This window comes from Podarcis cretensis, assembly GCF_951804945.1.
Source record: "Podarcis cretensis genome assembly, chromosome: 16".
Lineage (NCBI taxonomy): Eukaryota > Metazoa > Chordata > Lepidosauria > Squamata > Lacertidae > Podarcis > Podarcis cretensis.
This window is the reverse complement of record NC_137186.1, coordinates 20,075,392-20,097,729: the sequence shown is the minus strand read 5'-3', so window position 1 is coordinate 20,097,729 and position 22,338 is coordinate 20,075,392. Positions and strand designations below refer to the sequence as shown.

The 22,338-nt window shown below is 50.5% G+C and overlaps 1 protein-coding gene across 1 annotated transcript in view; it reads left to right on the top strand.

The window, feature by feature from the left end:
* The first annotated feature begins 247 nt into the window (after nucleotides 1–247).
* Nucleotides 248–22,338, top strand: part of PCNX3 (pecanex 3) — a 44,313-nt gene continuing 22,222 nt past the window's right edge. Inside the window, exons 1-17 of the mRNA XM_079956221.1 lie at nucleotides 248–1,308; nucleotides 7,075–7,268; nucleotides 7,886–7,988; nucleotides 9,420–9,459; nucleotides 10,037–10,132; nucleotides 11,687–12,985; nucleotides 13,830–13,959; nucleotides 14,060–14,229; nucleotides 15,388–15,484; nucleotides 17,153–17,288; nucleotides 18,285–18,445; nucleotides 19,054–19,207; nucleotides 19,378–19,410; nucleotides 20,786–20,957; nucleotides 21,065–21,175; nucleotides 21,821–21,912; nucleotides 22,221–22,330. Of these exons, the coding sequence (XP_079812347.1) occupies nucleotides 1,156–1,308; nucleotides 7,075–7,268; nucleotides 7,886–7,988; nucleotides 9,420–9,459; nucleotides 10,037–10,132; nucleotides 11,687–12,985; nucleotides 13,830–13,959; nucleotides 14,060–14,229; nucleotides 15,388–15,484; nucleotides 17,153–17,288; nucleotides 18,285–18,445; nucleotides 19,054–19,207; nucleotides 19,378–19,410; nucleotides 20,786–20,957; nucleotides 21,065–21,175; nucleotides 21,821–21,912; nucleotides 22,221–22,330 (3,251 nt within the window). The 5' untranslated portion in view covers nucleotides 248–1,155. The remainder of the gene's footprint in view (nucleotides 1,309–7,074; nucleotides 7,269–7,885; nucleotides 7,989–9,419; nucleotides 9,460–10,036; nucleotides 10,133–11,686; nucleotides 12,986–13,829; nucleotides 13,960–14,059; nucleotides 14,230–15,387; nucleotides 15,485–17,152; nucleotides 17,289–18,284; nucleotides 18,446–19,053; nucleotides 19,208–19,377; nucleotides 19,411–20,785; nucleotides 20,958–21,064; nucleotides 21,176–21,820; nucleotides 21,913–22,220; nucleotides 22,331–22,338) is intronic.

Here is a 22,338-nt window from a genome sequence, read left to right as displayed (position 1 = left end):
ACGCGCAGAAAGCCTCGAGCTAGAAAAAGCGAGTCACTTCTATCTCTGTATCTGTTTTCCTTTTTTTTATAGTCGAAGGGGACTTTTCAGTAAAATACAATACTGGGATTTTTTTTAATTGCGGAGACAGACCTCACTGACTTCCGGTTCTGAAACCGAAATGTATCTCTCTACACTTTTCATATATCTGCGATCACGTCAAGAGCGACACCCCCATCCTCTTGACCCTTCCCTTTTACTTCCTGCCTGCAAGGGGGAAACAGGAGAGGATGGCGCATGCGCGGTGCCGTGGCTGCTGCTCCTGCTGCTTCTCGGGCTCCTCTTCCGGCCTCCCCAGCCCCTGAGTAGGTTGAGGCACCGGGAGCCCCTCTCTGCTCAGGCCAAGTAGGGCTGACCTTTGACCCCGGAAGTGAACTGGACTTGGACTCCCTTTTATATTTTTTGGAGAGGGGGGCGGCCGTTCTCCGGCTTAATTTTGCTCTATACTTACCCAAGGGGCCCCCTAGCAATTTCGGGGCTGTCTCTTCCCGCCTGGGCCAGCACCCCCAGTTAGCATCCCCAGGGGCCACTTCCGGTGCAGGCTGGCTTGGTTTTGGGGTTCCCTCCGTCACTAGTTAGTGTTTTGGAGCAGCTTGTGCCATATCGAGCGTGGTCCCATTTTGCCGTCGTCCTCCCTCCTCCTCCCATTCCAGAGGCGCAGGAATCCCACTGCAGCCCTTGGGAAGATCCACCAAGGTGCCCTGGCAGAGCCCCATCTTTTGAAGCCAAGATGGCATGAGTCTCCATAGTGAGCCTCCATAGTGGAGATAGTGGAGAAAGAAGCTTCTCCACAGGGGAGGTTGGGGAGAGGAGGGGATGGTTGCCCAGAGCGGGAGGGGGGGATAGTGGTGTGGTGAACTTGCCCTGCTGAATGGGGCGCATGGACCTTTGGTGAATTGCCCCCCTCTCCCCACCCCGCTTCTGTAGGAAAGGGTTTGTAGAGAGAGCTGAAGTAAGACCCAAAAGTGGGGAGGAGAGGGTTCTGGATTCCCCAGGCCTTGTGGATCATGGGCCTCAAGCTGCCTTGATGAAGGAATCTGTGAGTGCCAGCTGGGCAGTGGTGTTCCCTGAGGAGGAGGAGGAAGAAGAAGAGGAAGAGGCGGCCCCACCGTGGACATGGGGTCGCAGGTCCTGCAGATCCTACGCCAGGGCGTCTGGGCTTCACTGACCGGTGGCTGGTTCTTTGACCCGCACCAGAGCACCTTCTCCAACTGCTTCCACCTCTATACTTGGATCTTCCTGCTCATCTTCCCTTTCCTGCTGTACATGGTGAGTCTGGGTCTCAGTAGGCTGCGGGGGGTGGGGGGAGTGTTGGTATACTGGTGTTAAAGTCTGTAGCACTTTTCAAGGTACAAAGGGCTGTACAGCAGGAGCCTTCCTCCTTGCTACTGCTTATACCTGGAGAAGCTTTCCCTCCTTATTTATTCACTCATTTCTTTGTCGTCTTTCAAGGCACAAAGGTACTGTATAGACAAGAACGTTAGAGGCTCTTGAAATTTCAGCTTCTTGCATCAATTAATCCCAGTGGCGGCTCTCCGTTTACTCTCATAGCCTGAATCTTTTAGTTAAGATAGTGTTGTCTTTGCAAAGTGAGAAGCTTATAAACAGAGAAAGGAATAATTACTGATTGAATTTCAAGATGGGTGGATGGGCAAGTGGCTTGGAATGCCTTGAATTTCAGGTCCAAGATGGAAGAGTCCAATGCCTGACTGATTGTCTAATGTGACTTAACTAAAAACATGGAGTGAAATATCTCTTCCCACCCCCCACCAGCCTTTTCTCTTTTTGGACCAGCTTCTAGCTCTCATGGCTTCCAAGCAATGCCATCCTGGTGCTTGTTTGAGGAAATCTGGGATCTTGTCTCTTGTCAGGAATCATCCAGGGAAGAAATTTAGCTGTTAGCTCTCACAAAAGTCATCTATTCCTGCAGGATTCAACTACAGCCTACCTTGAGGGATGGCTGTCCAGCTTCTGCTTAAATACCACTAGCAAAGGAGAACTCACTGCCTGCTGAAGTAGTCAGTTTCACTGTCAACCAACTCTTGCTGTTAGGAAGTTGTTTCTAATGTTTATCCATCTGCTTCCCTGCAGTAACTACCCATTTGTTTAAGTCCTCTCCGCTGGAGCACCAGGGGTCAAGCCTGCTCCATGTTCTTCTGCATGACAGCTCTTCAGATATTTGAAAAATGCTGTCATCTCTCCCCCCCTCCCCCCATTAATTTTCTCTTCTGCAAGCCAAACATATACAGTTTTCTCAATAGTTCCACATTGAACTTCATTTACAAATCCCTTGCCAACCCAGTTGCAAACGTTCAAACCAAAAGCCAGAGTCTAGTCCTGGCAGTTTTAGCAGATACCGTATTTTTCGCTCTATAACACGCACCCAACCATAACACGCACGTAGTTTTTAGAGGAGGAAAATCCATAGGCATGCCACCCGTAGGCATTCCCTCCATAACACGCACAGACATTCCCCTTACTTTTTAGGAGGAAAAAAGTGAGTGTTATAGTGCAAAAAATACGGTAAGTAATATTGCTGTATGGGACGCGGGTGGCGCTGTGGGTTAAATCACAGAGCCTAGGACTTGCCGATCAGAAGGTCAGCGGTTTGAATCCCCGCGACGGGGTGAGCTCCCGTTGCTCGGTCCCTGCTCCTGCCAACCTAGCAGTTCGAAAGCACATCAAAGTGCAAGCAGATAAATAGGTACCACTCCGGTGGGAAGGTAAACGGCGTTTCCGTGTGCTGCTCTGGTTTGCCAGAAGTGGCTTAGTCATGCTGGCCACATGACCCGGAAGCTGTACGCCGGCTCCCTTGGCCAATAAAGCAAGATGAGCGCTGCAACCCCAGAGTCGGTCACGACTGGACCTAATGGTCAGGGGTCCCTTTACCTTTACCTTTTAATATTGCTGTGTAATGAGCAGAGACTCTGAGGACCAAAACTAGCTTTGGGGGGTGGGCAGTAGCGGTTATTTGCACTACAGAATACTCCCGGTTCTGGCAAAAATCTTTCCAACCGTTATGCACTTTGGGAGGGGAGTTGCCATTGGCAAAATAGCAAGTGTGTTTGTTTGTGTGTTAATGGAGCTTATCACATAAGAAGAACCCTGCTGGATCAGACTTGCATCTTGTTTACCAAAGTGACCCCCCAACCATTCCATCAGGAACCAGCAGAGGGTGCCAGTGTTAGAAACTGAGATAGGAAAGCTAGGAGCTAAATGGCACCTTAAACCTAGGTTATGGGTGCAACAACAGAAAGTCTAGGCGCACTTTTTTATAACCAGAATACAAAGCTGAAAATGAACAAATTGCAGCTAAAATATTATGTTTATTTTTCACATGGTCTAGTCCTTCCTGTGCCGACCCCCCTAGTATTCTTAAGAGGGTCTCCTGCAGTCTTCAGAGTAGCTGGAAGCGGGGAGGCAGAAAAAGGTCCTCCTTTCCTTCCACTCTGCAGTTTTAATCTGAAATTGTAGGTGCAGTACTGCGCCCAGAGCTCAGAAACTACTCGCACTAATGAAATTCTCTTGCAAAATGCGCCTAGAACAATGGGAGTTTCGAACACTGGAGGGAGCAACAGGACTAGGGCCTAATCCAGCCCTTCCTGAACTGCTTCCATTCTAGCCGGTCATTATTTGTTTATTTATTACATTTGCATCCCACCTTTCCTCCAGAGAGCACAACTTTATGCTGTGTTCTGTTTGATACTGGTTGCTTTGATACTATTTTTAATACATTTTTTGGCATGGGTTGATTTTATGTTTGTGCTTTGCTGATTCCTCAATTTTGCAAACACCCAGAAGATTTTGTTGATGAGTGATGTAAACCAGTGTTAGAAACTCAGGTATATAAGCTAATTGCCAAATGTCACCTTAAACCTGGGTTACGGTTGCCAAAATGGAATGCCTAGCCACCTTTTTTTTTTACAGTGACATTTATTATTATTATTATTATTATTATTATTATTATTATTATTATTATTATTACTATTACTATTAAATTCATTTCTATATTTTAAAGAAAAAAATCTCAAAGCAGTTTACAACACACTAAACCTTAAATAAAACAATCCAAATTAAAACAAACTCAAGCTTCAAGGAAAACATTTCAGGTACAGTACTTCTATAAGTGCATTTTGCTTTCCCCATATATATTTACTGACTTAAATCCAGGTAGGGGATACCTTGTGACCAACAGTTGACAATACAATATAAAGGTTATGAGAATGTAGAAAATAAGGCGAGGAACTAATGTATACGCAGCTATGCAAGATGTATAAAGAACTGCCATGGAATGCTGGGTGGGAAGTCTAAAAGATCTATTAAAATGGAAAATGATGTAATTGTAAAATTGAAAACTTGACATGTGTATATATAGAGAGAACATATATATATATAGAGAGAGAGAGAGCTGCCCCTTAGCAGAAGACCTCTAGGAAGCCAGTGTGGTGAAGTGGTTAGTGTGTTGGACTAGGACCTGGGAGATCAGGGTTCAAATCCCCTCTTAGTCATGAAGCTCACTGGACGACCTTGGGCCAGTCACAGCCTCTTCACCTACCTCACAGGGTTGTTGTAAGGATTAACTGAGGAGTGGGGAGTGAACCATGGATTCCTTGGAGGAAAAGGTGGGACATAAACACAGTGAATAAGCTCTTCTGCTTGCCTGCTTACGAAAGCTGGAAGGGCCAGCCAGATGGAGAGGTCAGTTGCCAACCTGGCATCCAGAGATCTCTACAGGATTGTAGCTGGACCTGCACCAGTTGCAAAATGCACCTGGCAAATTTTGATCACTGGTATAAGCACACTGTAAGTAAGTAAGTAAATAAATAAATAAATAATAAAGAAACCCCAAGCCCTGGGAATTTAGTTATTGTGTCAGGCACAGTCTCGTCTTGCTGCTTGCAGTAGTTGCTCCTTGCCAATCAGGTGAGAATCATAATGGGAAGATGCTGTGTGAAACTGGAGCTGGACGGCTGGTGCGGAGGAGGGGGGAGCGGGTCCTAGTGGCATGGGTATCTGCACATGGCTAGTGCTGCCTGGTGCCCGACGACTTTGACTCCCCTGCCCCAAATCTCTGCAGAAGGCTGAATCCTGAAGGATTGTTCGTGTGGCTTAGCGGAAGCTTGAAATGCCTTATCCCAGCAATGTTTTCACTACAGGTCTGGAAAGTCAATGCTACTTCTGAACCTGCTTCGCCAGTGTTAATTTCTTGTCAATTCTTGCCAGTCAGTGTAGACAGTTCTAGTTGGACAGTGGTCTGACTTGGTATAAGGCAATTTTCTATGTGCCTATACAGAGTTATGGGGAGTGGCTGTAAATGAGTGGTAGAACATCTGCTTTGCATGCAGAAGGATGGTCCCAGATTCAGTTCCCAGCACCTTGAAGTAGGACTCAATTGGGTATAGGCCCATTCTGTGCTGTTGGGAATGGAGGGGAATCAGGGGTTCTGGGATACGGCTGTCAGAACATCACTTAATAATGGCCAGGTTTCTCTGAGTCACTGCTGCAAAGTGTCTTTGGGGTGAGATATGATGGGGTTGCTCAGGTGTGGGAATTTCAGTGGCCTAATCAAAAGTGCCGCAGATGATGCATTCCTGTAGATTCTTTCCAGCTTTGGGACTAAAATAGGCTTGTTAGCAAAGCATCACTGCTGAAAGCAAATTGCTCACCAGTGTCCTGTTTGGATTTTGCCGCTGCAAGTCTGCAAAGCAAAATCCTCAGTCTGAATAATGCTCAGAAGACTCTCTGTAATAAACTGGGAATCTAGGTATCTGGCAACGCTGTCTGATGGGCAGGGTATAAGCAAAAAGTTGTTATTACTATGATTACTATTATTACTGTGTTGTTGTTATCAACTCTGACTGGCAGTGGCTGTCAGGCAGAAAAGAGTGCTTCCTGTATACTTTGAACTGGAGATGCTGGAAATTGAAAATGAGGCCTTCTTGGTATAAAGTATATGCTCCTTCACTGAACTGTGATACCTCTTTCTGGACCGTTAACCTTAAAGCTCTCTCTCTCGGCATCTGGTGAGGGAATTGAGCATCCTGATGTTCTCAGCATTCTTTTGGAAAAAGATGATGAGTTTCTTTCTGCAGATAGCTTCAGTCAGGCTCAGTGGAGCTCTTTAGTTAAACATAGCTCTTTTCACCAGGTGTGGGAGTTAAACGTAAACATTAAAACATTCACTCATGGTGTCTGCACCAGCTTGAAGTTATAACACTGCCTTCTACATTCTCACAGTTAAAAAAATGTTTTGCTTCAAATACCTGCACCTGAAAAAGAGTTCTGTGTAGCTCAGAAGCTCACTTCTGTCATTCTGAAAGTGAATTGGTTCCAAAGAAGTACTGTGCCATTTGAACTGTGTTTGTTCGAAAGTTATAAAGGCATGGATATTCAGGTGTGCTTCTGAATCTGTTTCTGTTTTGCAAAGAACAGGTGCTCTGTGTGTGTGTGTGTGCGCGCGCGCTTTATGCAACCTATGCTGGGCATTGGGCTGCTGCAATGCACTTCCTGCGGGGCTGCCTTTGAAAATATACTGGAAGTTGCAGCTGCTGTAAAATGCTGCTGCCTGGAAAAGACAGGCTAGAAAATCTGAATACATAGCTCCGATTTTTGGGCCAATTGCATTGGCTGCCAATAAGTTTCTGGGCTCAATTCAAAGTGCTTGTCTTAACCTTCCAGACCCTAAATGGCTTGGGACTGGATACTATTGTGTTTGTGCACTAAATATCTGATTCAAAGATCTTTCTTGAATGCCTGCTCTTCAGATCAACTAAGCTGGTGTGCACAGGAGATGGGACCTTCTCGGTGGTAGCCCCAAAACTCTGGAATCCCCTTCCAGTTGGATCATGCCTTTCCCTTTCGTTACAATAATGTAGACCTTTTTCCTTCCAGCTACCTTTAATACATGCACTAAAAAGCTGCGCATTTCAGAACAGTGCACTCAGAGTGGTTTGTTGATTTCTTTAACATGGATGCTAATGCCTGCGGTATCTTTATCTACTCCTTTTTATGCACAGCCATCTTATTCCCTGGCAGGTGATGCCTCCCAGTATCGTGGTGGCAGGTGTCTACTGTGCGGTGGTTGCCACCTTCTTCACCACAGTCAAGACCATCAACTACCGCCTGCACACCATGTTTGATCAGGGTGAGATTGTGGAGAAGAACTCTGCACTCGCGGATGGTGCCAAGGCTGAAGATGGCGCTGCAGCGGACGAGGGGAACTTGGCCAGGTGAGCAGGGATGTGAGAGGGTACATCTCAGCTTCTTGCGGTTGGGCGACTTGCCTTTGCCCTGCCTCTCTTCTTGTCCCCCTCGTACTGTACTCCATTACTGGCCAGATTATTTTTTTTATTCTTATTTGATGTGACTGTGTTGCTTAAAAACATAAGGTGAGCCTTGCTAGATCAAGCCAAAGGCCCATCTAGTCCAGCGTTTTGTTTTCAAAGCAGACAGCTAAATGCCACAAGAAGCCCAAAAGCGGGATCCGAGTGTAGCATCACTCTCCCCACCAGCGAGTATCCAGACGCATATTGCCTCCATCAGCTGGGGACAGAATTTAGCTTTGTGTTCTAATGAATCCCATTTAGCAGCATAGGAACTTAAGAAACTGCCCAATACCAAGCCAGACTGTTGGTTCAACTAGGTCAGCGTTGTCTACAGTGTCTGGCAGTGGCTCTTGAGGGTTTCAGGCAGGGGACATACCTGGATACCCCGTTGAGGATTGAACCTGGGACCTTCGACGTACAAAGCAGATGCTGTACTGCTGAGCTATAGCCCTTCACCAATCAGTATTGTTTGTAATTTTAAACTTGGCCCTGGCTCCATTCCTCTCCCTCTCTCCTTGCAGAGACCCTGGCGGGGTGGAGATGACAGTGTTTCGGAAAGTCAGCTCCACACCTCCGGTGAGATGCAGTTCCCAACACTCTGTGTTTGGCTTCAACCAGGTCATGGTAAGAGCGAGGAAGCTTCTCTAAGGGTTGGAAAATTGGGTTCTGAGAGCACTGGTGGCGTTATTGGGACCACAGTCATCCCCTTCGGCGCGAGAAAGGATCAAGGGGGTAGCACCGGACCTGGTACTGCAGAACGAGCTGCTGAGACATGCCACCTTCCTTGGAAGCTTTTGGGGTGGCAGCGGGATGGCATAGGATGCTGCTGGGAAGGTGTCTGGCAGAATTGCACTGTCTGCTGTCTTCTCATTCTGCGACTCTAGGATTTATTTGCAGAATATAGGAGGACAGATGCCAGGCTCTGGATTGTGCATTGCAGAATCTTGTATGAGCTCAGCTGGATCAGATCAGTGGCCTATCCTGCTTCCCCCAGCGGCCAGCCCTCTCCCACTTGTGACTAGCATTCAGAGGCGTCAGGCTGCCTCTGACCCTGGAGGCAGATTACAGCCAATGGGACTAGTAGCCCTGGACAGCCTTGTCCTCAGTCTGTCGAATTGCCTTTTGCAGGCCTCTAAACTAGTGATCGACACTGCATCTTATGGGAAGTGGATGCCATCATTTAGCTTACATGCTTTGTAAGGATGTGTTCCCTTTGGTCTGCTCTTAATATCCCACCACTCAGCTTCCTTGGATGATCCTGGGTTATAGCATTGTGAGAGAGGGGGTGACCTTGACCCTGTTATCCCACAGTTGCTTCCCTTCCCTTCCCTTCCCCCCCACCCCCAAAGCCCCCAATGTTGTAGCCTTTCCTTTATCTTGTGTGTGTAAAAGACGTAGCTGAGGTTAACTCAGCATGCGCAGACTTAGGGACATCCCAGTTTTCAGGTGGGTGGCCTGGCAGTTGCTGATGCTGCCATCCCACAAGGAAGGCACAAACCTGCTCAGAAGCCCAGGGCTCCCAGGGGTCACTCATTCAAGTGGAAGCAGAATATGTGTAATAAAATGAAAAACAAGAACAGCAACAATGATAAGAGCTTCTGAGCCCTGTCCTTCAGCAGGGAGGCACTCAAATGCTCTGGTTGAAATTAAGTGCTGCACGGAGCAGTGGGGTAAGGGGTCGGGTGCTTGGCCCTCCAGGGGGTGGGCTGCACTTCAGCACAGGATCAAGAGATCCTTGCATGAAGGGTGCCCCCACTTCCCTCCACCTGGACCTCAGACTTCATCAAGAGAGTGTTATGAACATAGGAAACTGCCTTATACTGAGTCAGAATATTGCCTACACTGGCTGGCAGCAGCTCTCCAGGGTTTCAGGCAGGATTCTCTTCCAGCCATGCCTGGGGATGCCAGGGATTGAGCCAGGGATTTTTTTGCGTGTGCTACACTCACACTGAGCTCTGGCTGCTCTGAAAGGCGTGGAGGTCCAGCCTTCATTCTTGCCCTCCCTCAATAATCTTTCTGTGAAATAGCAGTTTGATCTTTCTCTTTGCCTTTTAGGACCTGCTGCCCCACTTGGAGGACGGGAGGCCTGTAAGAGGTGAGACTAATTCCCTCTGCCGATTCTGTCCAAAACATGACACCATGGCTTCATTTCAGTTATAAATCAGGGGCAGGGGAAGGGTGGGAGAAATCCACTCTGCACAAGGCGCCTCTGCAGCAGATGGACTTGCGTCTGATCCTCCCAGCACTACAAAACTGTGGGCACTCTGCCATTTTCTGGCCGCTTTCTGATGTATGTGTTTCTGAATAGGGGCAGAAAGTGGCCCTGATGTTCTCACCTCCTGAGCTCGGCAGGAGGCGGTGGGTTTCTCCAGCCATGTGCCTTGAAGCAGGGGCGGGGCAATTTGCAGCCCTAGGGCTAGATCTGGCCCTTGGCTTAATTTCATGTAAGGGGGGAGGAAGGGGGCTGCACTGCCTGTGACCAGTATGCAGCCCCCAGCAGATTATGCCCAAGGGAACGTGGACCTTGGTAGAGAAGAGATGCCCTCATCTGCCTTAGAGCGAAGAGCCCTGGTTTTATAGCTGAGGTTGGAGGCATGTATGAGGGGTGGTGAGAGGGTGGGTTGTCTGCGATGGGGGAAAGTCTCTCAAGCTCCTATCGCTTCATCCTACAGACATCAAAGAACTTGTCCGTGAGCAAGGCAGCAACAACGTCATTGTCACGGCAGCCGACCGGGACATGCTCCAGCACTGTTCCCCCGAGAACCTTGGTAGGTCCCTGGCTGTGGTTGGTGGGGCAAGGAGGAGGGAGGCCCAGAACAAGACGGGAAGAAGTAGTTTTATAGACTTACAAAGCTGCCTTCTTCCAAGCTGGGCTGTTCGTCTGTCTATCCCAGTGTTTCTGCTCTGACTCAATCGCACCTACATATTCACATCCATCTGTTCCTCATGAGACATGGTCTCCATCACCATCTTTTTTGCTACCTTCCTCTGGCGTGTTCCAGTTTGTCAAGATCTTTCCCAGCCCTGTCACTTGGGAGCCTTTTTTCATATATAATATGTACAGCTCCCCACCCCGGCAAATGTTATACAAAAAGAGAAGCAACTCGCCATAGGCGACCAGAAATTCTATGCAGGCGAGTGAGTGGGCTGACGGAGGAGAGACAGTTCACGCCATTCCTCTTCTGTGCTAATCATGGAGTCTCTTCCTCCATGATCAGCATGGAAATGCAGCAGCACAAGAGGGCCAGAGTGATCCATCCTCCCTCTGGCAGCTCACTTGGTAGAAGTCTTAGGCAACTTCCTATATTCCTATTGCTGCTTCTCAAAAAGAGGAGTGTCTGTAATCTTCCTGCTTGGAGATTAATGTGTGGATTGCAGGCTTTTTCAGACACATAGGATTGTTCCTAAGAGTAGACCTATTGAGTGCTGCCATCAATAGACAGTGAGCTGGATATCTCTTGTTCAGTACAAGGAACTTGTTGCCCTGCTGTTGGCAGCTGTGTGAGTGGAAATAGCACTCCATTGAGAGCACTTCATGAGGAAACAATTCGAGACTGTCTCAGAAAAGCTAGCTTGACGCGATCTGGCCTGTAGCAGTGTCAAAAAGACTTGCTTCCCACGGTAGAGTGGTCCAAGGCACTTGGAAGCGGTACCATTTTGAATCAGTGCTGTTTCCGTTCTCATGTTTTGTTAACAGAGAGTCAAATCTCAAGCCCCCCAGTTACCCAAGTGACACTCTGGAGTGATTTCACTCTTTTGCCTGAGATTTTGGGCAGAAAAGTTGTGTTCTACTTTTATTTATATTGTTGTGCTTATTTATTTTTGCTTCCTCTTATCATCAGTGTACATACCATCAACTGTACATACCATGTTTTGACTCTGCTTGGCCATAGCGACTCAGATATCATTGCTCCAGATTCATATCTCTACCCGTCATGCTCCCATTTCAGGGGTGGATCTACTGCAAAACTAATGGAGCTTAAGTTTCAAGGCCCCTAATCCCGGAGGACCACAGAAGTGAATAGTTCACATTGCTTAAAAAAGGGGGAGGGTTAAATTTTCATTCCCAGAGTTTGAGAGTCAGTAGCACAGATGTTGTAAAGATTGTGGTAAACAACCCCACTGAAGAAGATAACAGCAGTTACCTAGACTTCACTGCTGGTTGCAAAGGGCCCCCGAAGATGTAGGCCCGCCACTGACCCATTTTATATGCATACATCCTTGGGTGTGGTTAAGATCCCAGCCAGCTAATAAATGTCCCTGTCTTGAGATGTGCACTTGTGTGTAATGCCCTCCTCCTCTCTGCCTCGCCCTCTCTACAGCCAGTGATGTCACGATGGTGTCTGCTGACCTGGAAGGTGCAAGCGGAAGCCTGCTGCCTCTTCCCAAGGCAGAGCCCCCTCCGGCTGGGAGGAAGCAGCCTCCCTCCCTCCCAGCGCAGACTTCTCTACAGAGCACAGATTCCTCAGAGCAGTCTCCCCCTGCTGGGGCAGGGTCCCGGGCCCCTCCGCGCTGGACCGCCAGCGAGTCGGAGAGTGTGGGGGACACGCCGCTGAGCCCTCTAATCAAGAGCAGCTTGAGCGAGGAGCTCAGCCAGAGCTTCCTGAGCCTGGCGTTGCCAGAGGCCGGGGGTCACAGCCGCCGCGAAAAGCGCTGCTCCGGAACAGACTACCAGCCCTTGGAACCCCGCCCAGAGCGGCCCCTCAAGGCCGGCTCTTCGGACAGCTGCTTCAGCGGCACCGACAAAGAGACCCCCAGCACTCTGAGCAGCTACCGCAGTGAGAAGACCAATTCCACCCACTTGGACAGCCCCTCGCTTGGCCCCGGCCCCGGAGAAGGGGCACGGGGAGACGAGGGTGGCCCTGGCATATCCCCACCCCCCGACGGGGGCAGTGACACAGACGCCCTCTCTGACAGCGAGCTGCTGCGCTCCCCTGAGCTGGGCCTTCTCGGGGAGCTGAGCTTTGACACGCAGAACACCCTCAACTCCCTGGAGACGGTCAAAGGCGACGGTGAGCTGTGGGGGTGCCCCGAGCCGGAGCAGGTGGTCCGGCCGAAGGAGTTAGGCCTCAAGGGCCGCCGGCGCCTCTCCCGCAAGCACGGCAGCTCGTACCTGCCCATGCGCACCCTCCTGGACAGTAAGGCTTACGCCGAGGGCTTTTTTGCCGACGAGGACTCGAGCGACTGCAGCGACCTGAGCCGGGCTTCCAGCTTGCACTCCCAGCACAACTACAGCACTGACACCTCCTCCAGCACTTCCTGCTACTCTCCCGAGCGCCACCCGCCCACTCAGCACGGCAAGCAGTGCCTCCCCGCTGCCGAGGCCAAGCCCCCGCCCCTTCTGCCCCCCGAAGGCGCCACCCTCCCTCCCCAACATTCCCATTACGCCCAGCGCTCCGGGAGCACGGCCAGCGCCAAAACCCACGCCCGTGTCCTCAGCATGGACGGGAGCCACATGGAAGTGAAGCCGACGGGCTGCCTCACGGTCTCCAAGTCAGATTTGGAGTCCCACGCAGGGAAGCTGACAGCGGAGCAGGAACTGGGCAGCGCCGTGCGGAGCCATTCTGCCAACCAGCCCGGCTGGAGGGGGGAGCTGCAGGCCGAAGGGGCCGTCGGAGGAGGTGAGTCCCTGAGATATTCCAGGTGTGGCTTGACTGCCCAAGGGGAGAGCTCACAATGTTGTTAGCAAAGTTGGACACCACTCCCAATCTCTGCCCAGCCACGGCCAGATTCCGGGGGGCTCTTGGCACTCAACCCAGGGTCTGTGTTCCTTAGAGAAACAAGACACGGTGGAGGCTGTCATAGCTTTAAGATATTTGGTTTATTTGCATATACAGTGGTACCTCAGGTTATGTACTTAATTCATTCCAGAGGTCCATTCTTAACCTGAAACTGTTCTTATCCTGAAGCACCACTTTAGCTAATGGGGCCTCCCATTGCTGCTGCGCGATTTCTGTTCTCATCCTGAAGCAAAGTTCTTAACCCGAGGTACTATTTCTTGGTTAGCGGAGTCTGTAACCTGAAGCGTATGTAACCCGAGGTGCCACTGTATCCACCTTTAGTCTGCATGGAGAGGAACTACAGATCTTTCAGCCTGGTCATCTCAAAGGACTGGTTCCCCACAGCAGTGCAGCGCTGCTCCCCCTTGGTTCCTCAAGGCATCTCTCCCAGCCTGCCTTCAGCCAAGATCCTTCTGCCCTTTATTTCAGCTATTCCAAGGCTCATGCCAAAGGCCCCCAAACACTTCCTGCGACATCACCGCGATGTTATCGCCACCGCGATGTTATCGCCAGTTCAAAATGCCTGAAACCACTATCGCAACCTGAGCACCATACCAGTTTCAGATCATTTGCTGATATATTGCCCAGCCCTAGTGGGGAGCCGCCTGTCACCAGAATCTGGAGGCAGCGGAGGGAGGGTGGGGGACAACTACAGCAAAGGATCGCCTGGGCTTTTCTCTTGCAGCTGCCACTGGAGAGGAAGGGCCCAAGCCTGACCGGTCCAGCAGCATCAAGCGCATGCAGGCCATAAGGCGGCGGCATAACGCAGGCAGCAACCCCACCCCCCCATCCTCAGTGATGGGGTCGCCGCCCAGGTAAGCACTGCAGCACATGCATGCACTTCCCCCTTTTTCAGTTGGTGGGGTTTTTTTAATATTATCTTGCCTCTTCTCACCCTCCTGCCTCTTCCCGCAGTTTACAGGACCTGCAGCGAGGCCGGGCCTCTTCGCACTCTCGTGCGCTCACCCTCCCCTCCGCCCTGCAGTTCGCCAGCTCCCTCCTGCTGCCGCGAGGGGCCATCCACGAAGCCTGCAACTTCGACGACACGTCTGAAGGTGCCGTGCACTACTTCTACGACGAGAGCGGTGAGCGAGGGGCGGGCGGGGGGAACACCGCATGGGGAAAGGGGGGCAGAGCCAGACGAGGTGCTTGAACAGGGGGCCTCTCCTGAGCCTCCCGTTGTTTTATTCTGCATTTTAAATTATTGGTGTTCGGGTTCAAAGGTTTGTGTTGTCATACTTTGTAAGCCGCTCAGAAGCAGCCTTTGAAAACTGCTTAGAAGCGGCCATGGCTTTTTTTGTGGCAGTTCCCTGTTTGGGGGATGCTGTCAGGGATTGGACTGAAGAAGAATGGTGGGGGCGCCGCCCCCCCCGAATCCTCCCAAGAACTGGAGGACAGTATAGATTCAGAACAGTGGTTTGCAGAGGGGCATAGTTCAGAGGCTGCAGAGGGCAGAAGCTGGGAAATAATTGGAAGATGAACAGCGGGAAGAAGAACAAGCACCAGGGGAGATACAGCTGACTGACTTAGTCCTTGGAAAGATTGCTGACCCCCCCACTCCCAGAACCAGGCGTGCATTACGGGTAGTAGAGCAGAGAGCTCAGATAATAATAATAATAATAATAATAATAATAATAATAATTAATAATTAATAATTAATAATTAATAATAATATATTATTTGTACCCTGCCCATCTGGCTGGGTTTCCCCAGCCACTCTGGGCGGCTTCCAACAAAGATGAAAAATACACTAAAATGTCACATATTAAAACTTCCCTGAACAGGGCTGCCTTCAGATGTCTTCTGAATGTCAGGTAGTTGTTTATCGCTTTGACATCTGATGGGAGGGCGTTCCACAGGGCGGGCACCACTACTGAGAAGGCCCTCTGCCTGGTTCCCTGTAACTTGGCCTCTCGCAGTGAGGGAACCGCCAGAAGGCCCTCAGAGCTGGACCTCAGTGTCCGGGCAGAACGATGGGGGAGGAGACACTCCTTCAGATATACTGGACCGAGGCCGTTTAGGGCTTTAAAGGTCAGCACCAACACTTTGAATTGTGCTCAGAAACGTACTGGGAGCCAATGGAGGTCTTTCAGGACTGGTGTTATATGGTCTCGGTGGCCGCTCCCAGTCACCAGTCTAGCTGCCGCATTCTGGATTAGTTGTAGTTTCCCTCATTTCTCTCTGCATTTGCATGTAGAAGATCCCAGCTTCAGTATTCCTATCCTTTCCCCCTTTCTCTCCAGGGGTCCGGCGCTCATACACTTTCGGACTAGCCGGGGGCGGCTACGAGAATCCTGTGGCACAGCAAGTCAGTGCAGAGCACGGAACCAACAGTGGCTGGTGAGGCCTCCTGTGTTCTAAACTTGAGCGGCTGATGTTGCATGCGGATGTGGACTTTCTGGAAAGCTTTGAAAGTTGCCGGGGGGGGGGGGGAGAGAGATTCTGGAAAAGTTTCCCATGGCCCTAAATTCATGGCTAAGTTAGCATATTTATAATGAAGTAATCACTTAAGGGACGCAGGTGGCGCTGTGGGTTAAAGCCTCAGCGCCTAGGGCTTGCCGATCGAAAGGTCGGCGGTTCGAATCCCTGCAGCGGGGTGCGCTCCCGCTGCTCGGTCCCAGCGCCTGCCAACCTAGCAGTTCGAAAGCACCTCCGGGTGCAAGTAGATAAATAGGGACCGCTTACCAGCGGGAAGGTAAAACGGCGTTTCCGTGTGCGGCTCTGGCTCTGGCTCTGGCTCTGGCCAGAGCAGCGATGTCACGCTGGCCACGTGACCCGGAAGTGTCTCCGGACAGCGCTGGCCCCTGGCCTCTTAAGTGAGATGGGCGCACAACCCCAGAGTCTGTCAAGACTGGCCCGTACGGGCAGGGGTACCTTTACCTTTTACCTAATCACTTGTAATAAACATTAGTAAACAAATATCTTCTTCTCGTAATAATCATTAGTAAACAAATCTTTTCTTCAAAGAAAGATACACTGCAATCCTATACCCACTTAACTGCAAGGAAGTCCCACTGAACTCAATGAAGCTTACATCTCAGTAGCCGTTTATGATTGCGCTTTTGGGTGGTTTGAACATTGCTGTATTCAAGGCTTTCCTGGAACATTTGATTTTTGTTGAAATACTTGTAAATCTTTTAAAGATGCGATAGCTCAGTAGCATATATTTCCCTCATTCGACATACCGTCAGGGTAAACCTGTTGAAATCAATAGACATTAGGGGACACTCAATCATTATCTAGATCAGGTTTTCCCAAACATGGAGCTGCATAGATAAATGGCTGGACTCTGTATCAGGCTGCCTCCTGTGTTCCTTGTCTATTTTGTTTTAGGCCAGGCAGGAGCCATAGCTCAGTGGAAGGTGCATCATTTGCATGCAGAAGGCCCCAGCCCCAATTCCTGGTGGGGCCAGTTAGGACTGGGAGAGCTCCCTGGAGCCCTGATGACAGTCAGTGCAAGACAGCACTGAGCTAGACCGACAAATGGCCTGGCTCAGTTTCAGGCATCTTCCTGCCTTCTTCCTATGTTAGTGCGTCAGATTGTGACTGGGGAGACCCAGGTTTGAATCCCCTGCTCAGCCATGAAACCCAGTGGGTGATCTCAGTCCAGTCACCAGATCTTAGCCTAACCTACTCATGGGGTTGTTGTGAGCATACAGTAGGTGATGGCAAGAACCAGGGAGCTACTAGCAGGACTGTAAACTTAAAAAAGGAATAGCTTGAATTGGTATCATGCGTTGGTTATCTGAAAGTAACTGATGGGGAATCTGTGGCCCTTCAGATGTTGCCGGACTCCAACTCCCATCAGCCTCCAGCCAGCATGGCCGGTGGTCAGGATTGATGGGACTTGTAGTCCAGCAACATCTGGAGGCCTGCAGTTTCCCTATTCCTGATGTAAGCAAACTCCCACTTATAGGACCTGTTGGTTGCCCTGGGATACATGCCTCCCATCATCAGCCTCTCTCAGATGATCGCTGCTCCATCACACTTCTCTGTTTGCTTTGGCAGGGACAGGCATTCGCACTCCTCCAGCTTCAACTCTGCAGAGGTGCCGGAAGGGACGCCTGCCCTTACGCTGCTGCAGCCACGTCCCGTGGTTCTTCAGGGCATGCAAGTGCGCCGGGTGCCACTGGAAATCCCTGAGGTGAGGCCCTGGGACCCATGTGGCAACACTGAAATCGCTTGGGCTTCCTCGGAAAGAGCCCTGGTTGGGTTGCATCACTTTGTAATTTTGTAAGGCGCCTCAAATTACAGACAGAAGAGGTATCAGCTGGGTCTGTTTGCACTTTTAAGCTCTCCTTGTTTGAGTGATAAGACCTGCTTGACATGCCAACTCTGAAAGACTAGGGGTGCTTCCCTGAGATCTTGCAGGAACACAGATTGCCCTGCGAGATCTCATGAGATCATCTGAGAGCTGTTGCACACAGCAGGCCTTCCCCACTAAGCAAGGCAGAGAGCTTAAAAGCTCTTTCTGTGCTGGGTAACTCCAAGGGAATTGGACACAAAAGAGCTTTGCATCTATCTGCCTTGCTTGGATGTAACTTGTGCAATTTCAACCAACTGCCTTCAACCACATGTGGTTGGAATTGGGTGAATAACATGTGTGTAAAATGCAGCCATACTCTATTTGATCTTCCAAGTCCTAGTCCAACACTCTGACCACTGCACCGCACTGGCTTTCTAGAGGACTACTGCTATGGGGCAGCTCTATAAATTAAGTAGGTAAATAAATATGAGGAAAGCAAAATGTCACCTAGAGAAGGATCTGAAATAGTTTACTTGAAGTTTGTTTAATTCTGGATTGATGTTTTGATGTGTTGTAAACCGATTTTTCTTCCTTTAAAATACAAAGTGGTATAGAACTGAAATTAATAATAATAATATACTCCCCCAGTTTATTGCAATTGAAAAAAACAGGCTTAGCAGAATTCGATTTTTCGGGGACAAAAACTGAAGGAGGCAGGGGCAGAGAGATTGAAAAGTAAGAGAGAATTGAGAAAGGGGGCATTATTTGTGGGTTCAGCTTTTAGTTTCTGGCCAGGAGGCGAAGTCTCTTTCCTTTTAAACGGTTTTGGGGGTAATGGGATGGGTCCTGAGTGGAGTAGCAGAACCAACCCAGTTAATTGGCTGTTTTCTGCAGTTCGACCTTCTGGACCAGGAATCGCTGCACGAATCCCAGGAGAACACGCTGATGATTGAGGACAAATGCCACCCGCGCCAATACTACAAGTTCTGGGTGCTGCCTGGACGCTGGATGCGAGTGCGCTACGACCGCCTGGCCTTGCTGGCTCTGCTGGACCGGTGAGTGACACAACCAGCTGCTCGTCTGGCCAGGATCCAGGCAGTCCTGTCTCCCCAGTGATGCCTCTTCCTGCGAAAGGTGCCTCTGGGCATATGCCAGCCATAAAGGTGCAAGATGAGGCTGGCAAAGTCTCGCAGGTAACTGCTGAATGGACGACTGGCACCTCCTTGGTTACAGGCCGTCCAGATCTTTTAGTTTCTGAAGCCTTTTTGGAAAGCTGTAGCCCAAATGGTCGCATCTGCCAGGCAGTCACAAGTTAACAGATTTGCTCATGAGCCCTTGGGTGGACAATACTTTCGAGAAAAATAGCAGAACCCTTCTGAAAACAACCCTCCTGCCTGTTTCTGACCTCCACCCTGTCCCTGGAATGCCGCTTAAGTGTGCTGAAAGGTGAAAATTGGGCTTTCCGATTCAACATAAGGAAGCAGATCTTAGTTACGCATTTTTCTAATGACCAGCTGGGATGGAACAGTTCAAGGAGAAGTCCCTGCTGCCTCAGGATGATGGGAGCAGCCCCAGCCTTCCTTCTCTTCCCTCCTCTGCTGCCTATTGCTGCCAGGTGGCAGTGGATGGTCAGTGATGCTCCGTTCTTCCTCCGCCCCTCCAGGAACCGGCGAGTGGCAGAGAACGTGTTTGTGGTGGTGCTGGTGAGCCTGGTAGCTTTCCTTGGATACCTCCTCCTCCTCCAGGGCTTCTTCCGGGACATTTGGGTGTTCCAGTTCTGCGTGGTCATCGCCAGCTGCCAATACTCTCTGCTGAAGGTGAGTCTGTGGGGCCCTGTCTGTGGCTGAGCATGTAGCTTTTCCATTCAATGAGTGTGTTTTCAGTACTGCTCCCCTCCTCCCCCGGTTGTCCTGAGGGTGCATTTTCTCTGCAAGGAGACCTGATGTATCTAACCTCCCACCCCCTTTCCTGCCATCTTTTTTTTCAGAGTGTCCAACCTGATGCTGCTTCGCCGATGCATGTGAGTATCAAACTGCTGGAAATTTGAGCAGGCTTAAGAGTGTGTGTGCGCGCACACAAGGATAGCAGATACGGCTTTGGTTGGTTAAGGATGCTTCCCTTGGATGCACTTTCGTGCATGTTGTGTGGAATCAGTTTATTAGTGGGCCTCATGCACCCGAGAGCTGGGAGCGGGAGGACAGGGCAGGAAGTACCATCTGCCAGGGGTGGGCAATGGGGCAGTTGCTCTCAGCCAGGTGTGGGAACCTCTGGCCTGTGTTCCATCCTTGTTCCACCAGGGTTTCCAGATTGAGCCACAAGGTAGTTTTCTCCCTGAAACCATGCCCACTGGTCAATCAGCTGACGCCATCTCATTGGGTGGCTAATGCCACCTGATAGGCTGGGCATTGGAATGGACCTTTAAAGCCCTAAATGGCTTTTTCCCTGTATACCCTAAGGAGCATCTCCATCTCAGTCATTCAGTCTGGACACTGAGGTCCAGCTCCAAGGGCCTTCTGGCAGTTCCCTCACTGCGGGAAGTGAGGTTGCAGGGAACCAGGCAAAGGGCCTGTGGAATGCCCTCCCATAAGATATCAAAGAGAGAAACAATTACATGACTTTCAGTAGACATCTGAAGGCAGCCCTGTATAGGGAAGATGTAAGTATTCGATGCTTTATTGTGGTTTTTTAATTTGTTGGAAGCCACCCAGAGTGATTGGGGCAACCCAGTCAGATGGGCAGCATATAAATTTATTATTATTATTATTATTATTATTATTATTATTATTATTAAAGGAGGGTTGACTCACCCACCGATGGGGAAAGGGGTTCAGTGCTACCTGGCTCGGGTGCATGAGAAACCATTTCTCACATGATCAAACCCTGCAGGAAGCTGATGGGCAGGAAGATCAGTCCTACCTTATTTGGGCACAGGAGGTTCCCAAGTGCCCAACAGCCATGTGATTTCTGGGTACAATGCCGGCCACTGCACAATGGATTTTAACAGCCAGGTAGTGGCATCGGGGCGGGGGGGAAATACAGGGGTAGCACAGAAGAGGCAAAGTATATTTCTAGGTGGATGAGTTGTAAGATCTCTGAAAGGAAAATGACAGCATGCTTACTGACTGGAGGAGTCCAGCTTAACCCCCTCCCGGTGCCACCAATGGAGACATATGACCTGGCAATCATCTGGGGCCTGATAAGGATCTGGCCTGTGGAGCCAGCCCCCTGCTCTCCGCTGCCTTCCGCTGCGTGCATGAAAGATGACCTTGGAAGGCAGACAGGAAGCAGTCCCTCCCCAGGGACCTTGCAGCCTTGTGCCAGCTGCTGTCCCTAAGAGGAAGCATCCCTGGCCCCTGCTCTCAAGGGGGCTTTTCTGCTTTCCCTTCCTCCGGCAGGGGCACAACTGGATCATCGCCTACAGCCGCCCCGTTTACTTCTGCGTGGCGTGCCTCTTGATTTGGTTTCTGGACCTCTGCGCCCACGCCGTGCCCCTCCCACCCGTCTCCTTCTACGACCTCACCCTCTTCTCCGCCGGCTTCTTCTACTGCGCCCGAGATGTGGCGATCGGTGAGTGGCTGGCAGGGTGGCCCATGGCTGGCGAGAGAATCCCCGGGCAGCTCATGGGGTCATTTGAATGTCCGTGGCTTGATTCCGTTTTTTCTTTTCTCACCCAGTTTTCACCCTCTGCTTCCCGGCCATCTTCCTCTTCGGACTCCTCCCCCAAGTCAACACTTGCTTCATGTACCTTCTGGAGCAAGTGGACATGAACATCTTTGGCGGAACAGGTGCAGAGAGCAGAGGGGAAGGGTGAAAGGGGAGGGGCTGGGGGTGGGTGGGGCTGAGGGGGTCTCGGGGTTCTGCTGGAGGTACAGAGCGCATTCCTCCGTCCTCCCCGGTTCGCGTGAAAAAAGGGCAATGCATTGCTGAGCTGAACATCTGTAGTGGAGCTGGGTATGGGCTGCAGCACTTCAAACTGTGGGTCCAAGGTGGGACCCCCATAGTGCAGGCTGCAAAAGGGTTTCAGTCTTGTTTTAAACCTACCTGTTGCTTTTGTGCTTTTAACTGTTTATAATTATTGTGTGTAAATCGCTTTGAGACAGTGGTTTAGAAGGCAATTGATACATTAATTGTAATAATGCAGTCATACCGTGGAAGTCAAACGGAATCCGTTCGACTTCCAAAACGTTCAAAAACCAAATTGCGGCTTCTGATTGGTTGCAGGAAGCTCCTGCAGCCAATCAGAAGCTGCAAAAGCCACGCCGAACCTTTGGGTTCCAAAAGAATGTTCTCAAACCGGAACACTCACTTCCAGGTCTGCGGCATTCGGGAGCCAAAATGTCCGAGTTCCAGGGTGTTCGGGATCAAAGTTACAACTGTAATAATGATAATTTATGGTGCTGCCTTCTCTTTCTCTCTCCCCCCACCCACAGCTGCCACCAGTCCCCTCACCGCCCTTGTTGCTCTCCTGCGCAGCCTCCTCGTGGCTGCCCTTCTGTACGGTTTCTGCCTTGGGGCCATCAAGGTACCTGACTTTTGTGGGGAGCGAACGGGCCAAACTTGCCTTGGGGAATGGGCCGGGGCTGGGTGTTGGCATGGAGCTCCAGGGCAGGTTCAGGTGGTTTGCTTTGTGGTCACACTGCAACCTTTTGGTCTGAAGCAACAGTGCCATCAGGTCTAGGTTGGGGGGGGTCCGCTTTTGGCTGCCTGCTAGGGCTGTGTATTGCTAGGCTGCCTGCTAGGGCTTTGGGTTTCAGGCGGGGGCTTTGAGGGTATTGCAGTTTCTCTGAGCCTGATTGGTTTAGTTTCTCTCCTCTTTGCTCTCTCTCCCAGACTCCGTGGGGTGACCAGCATGTGCCCGTCCTCTTCTCCGTCTTCTGTGGCCTCCTCATGGCACTCTCGTATCACCTGAGCCGCCAGAGCAGTGACCCAACTGTGCTCTGGTCTGTAT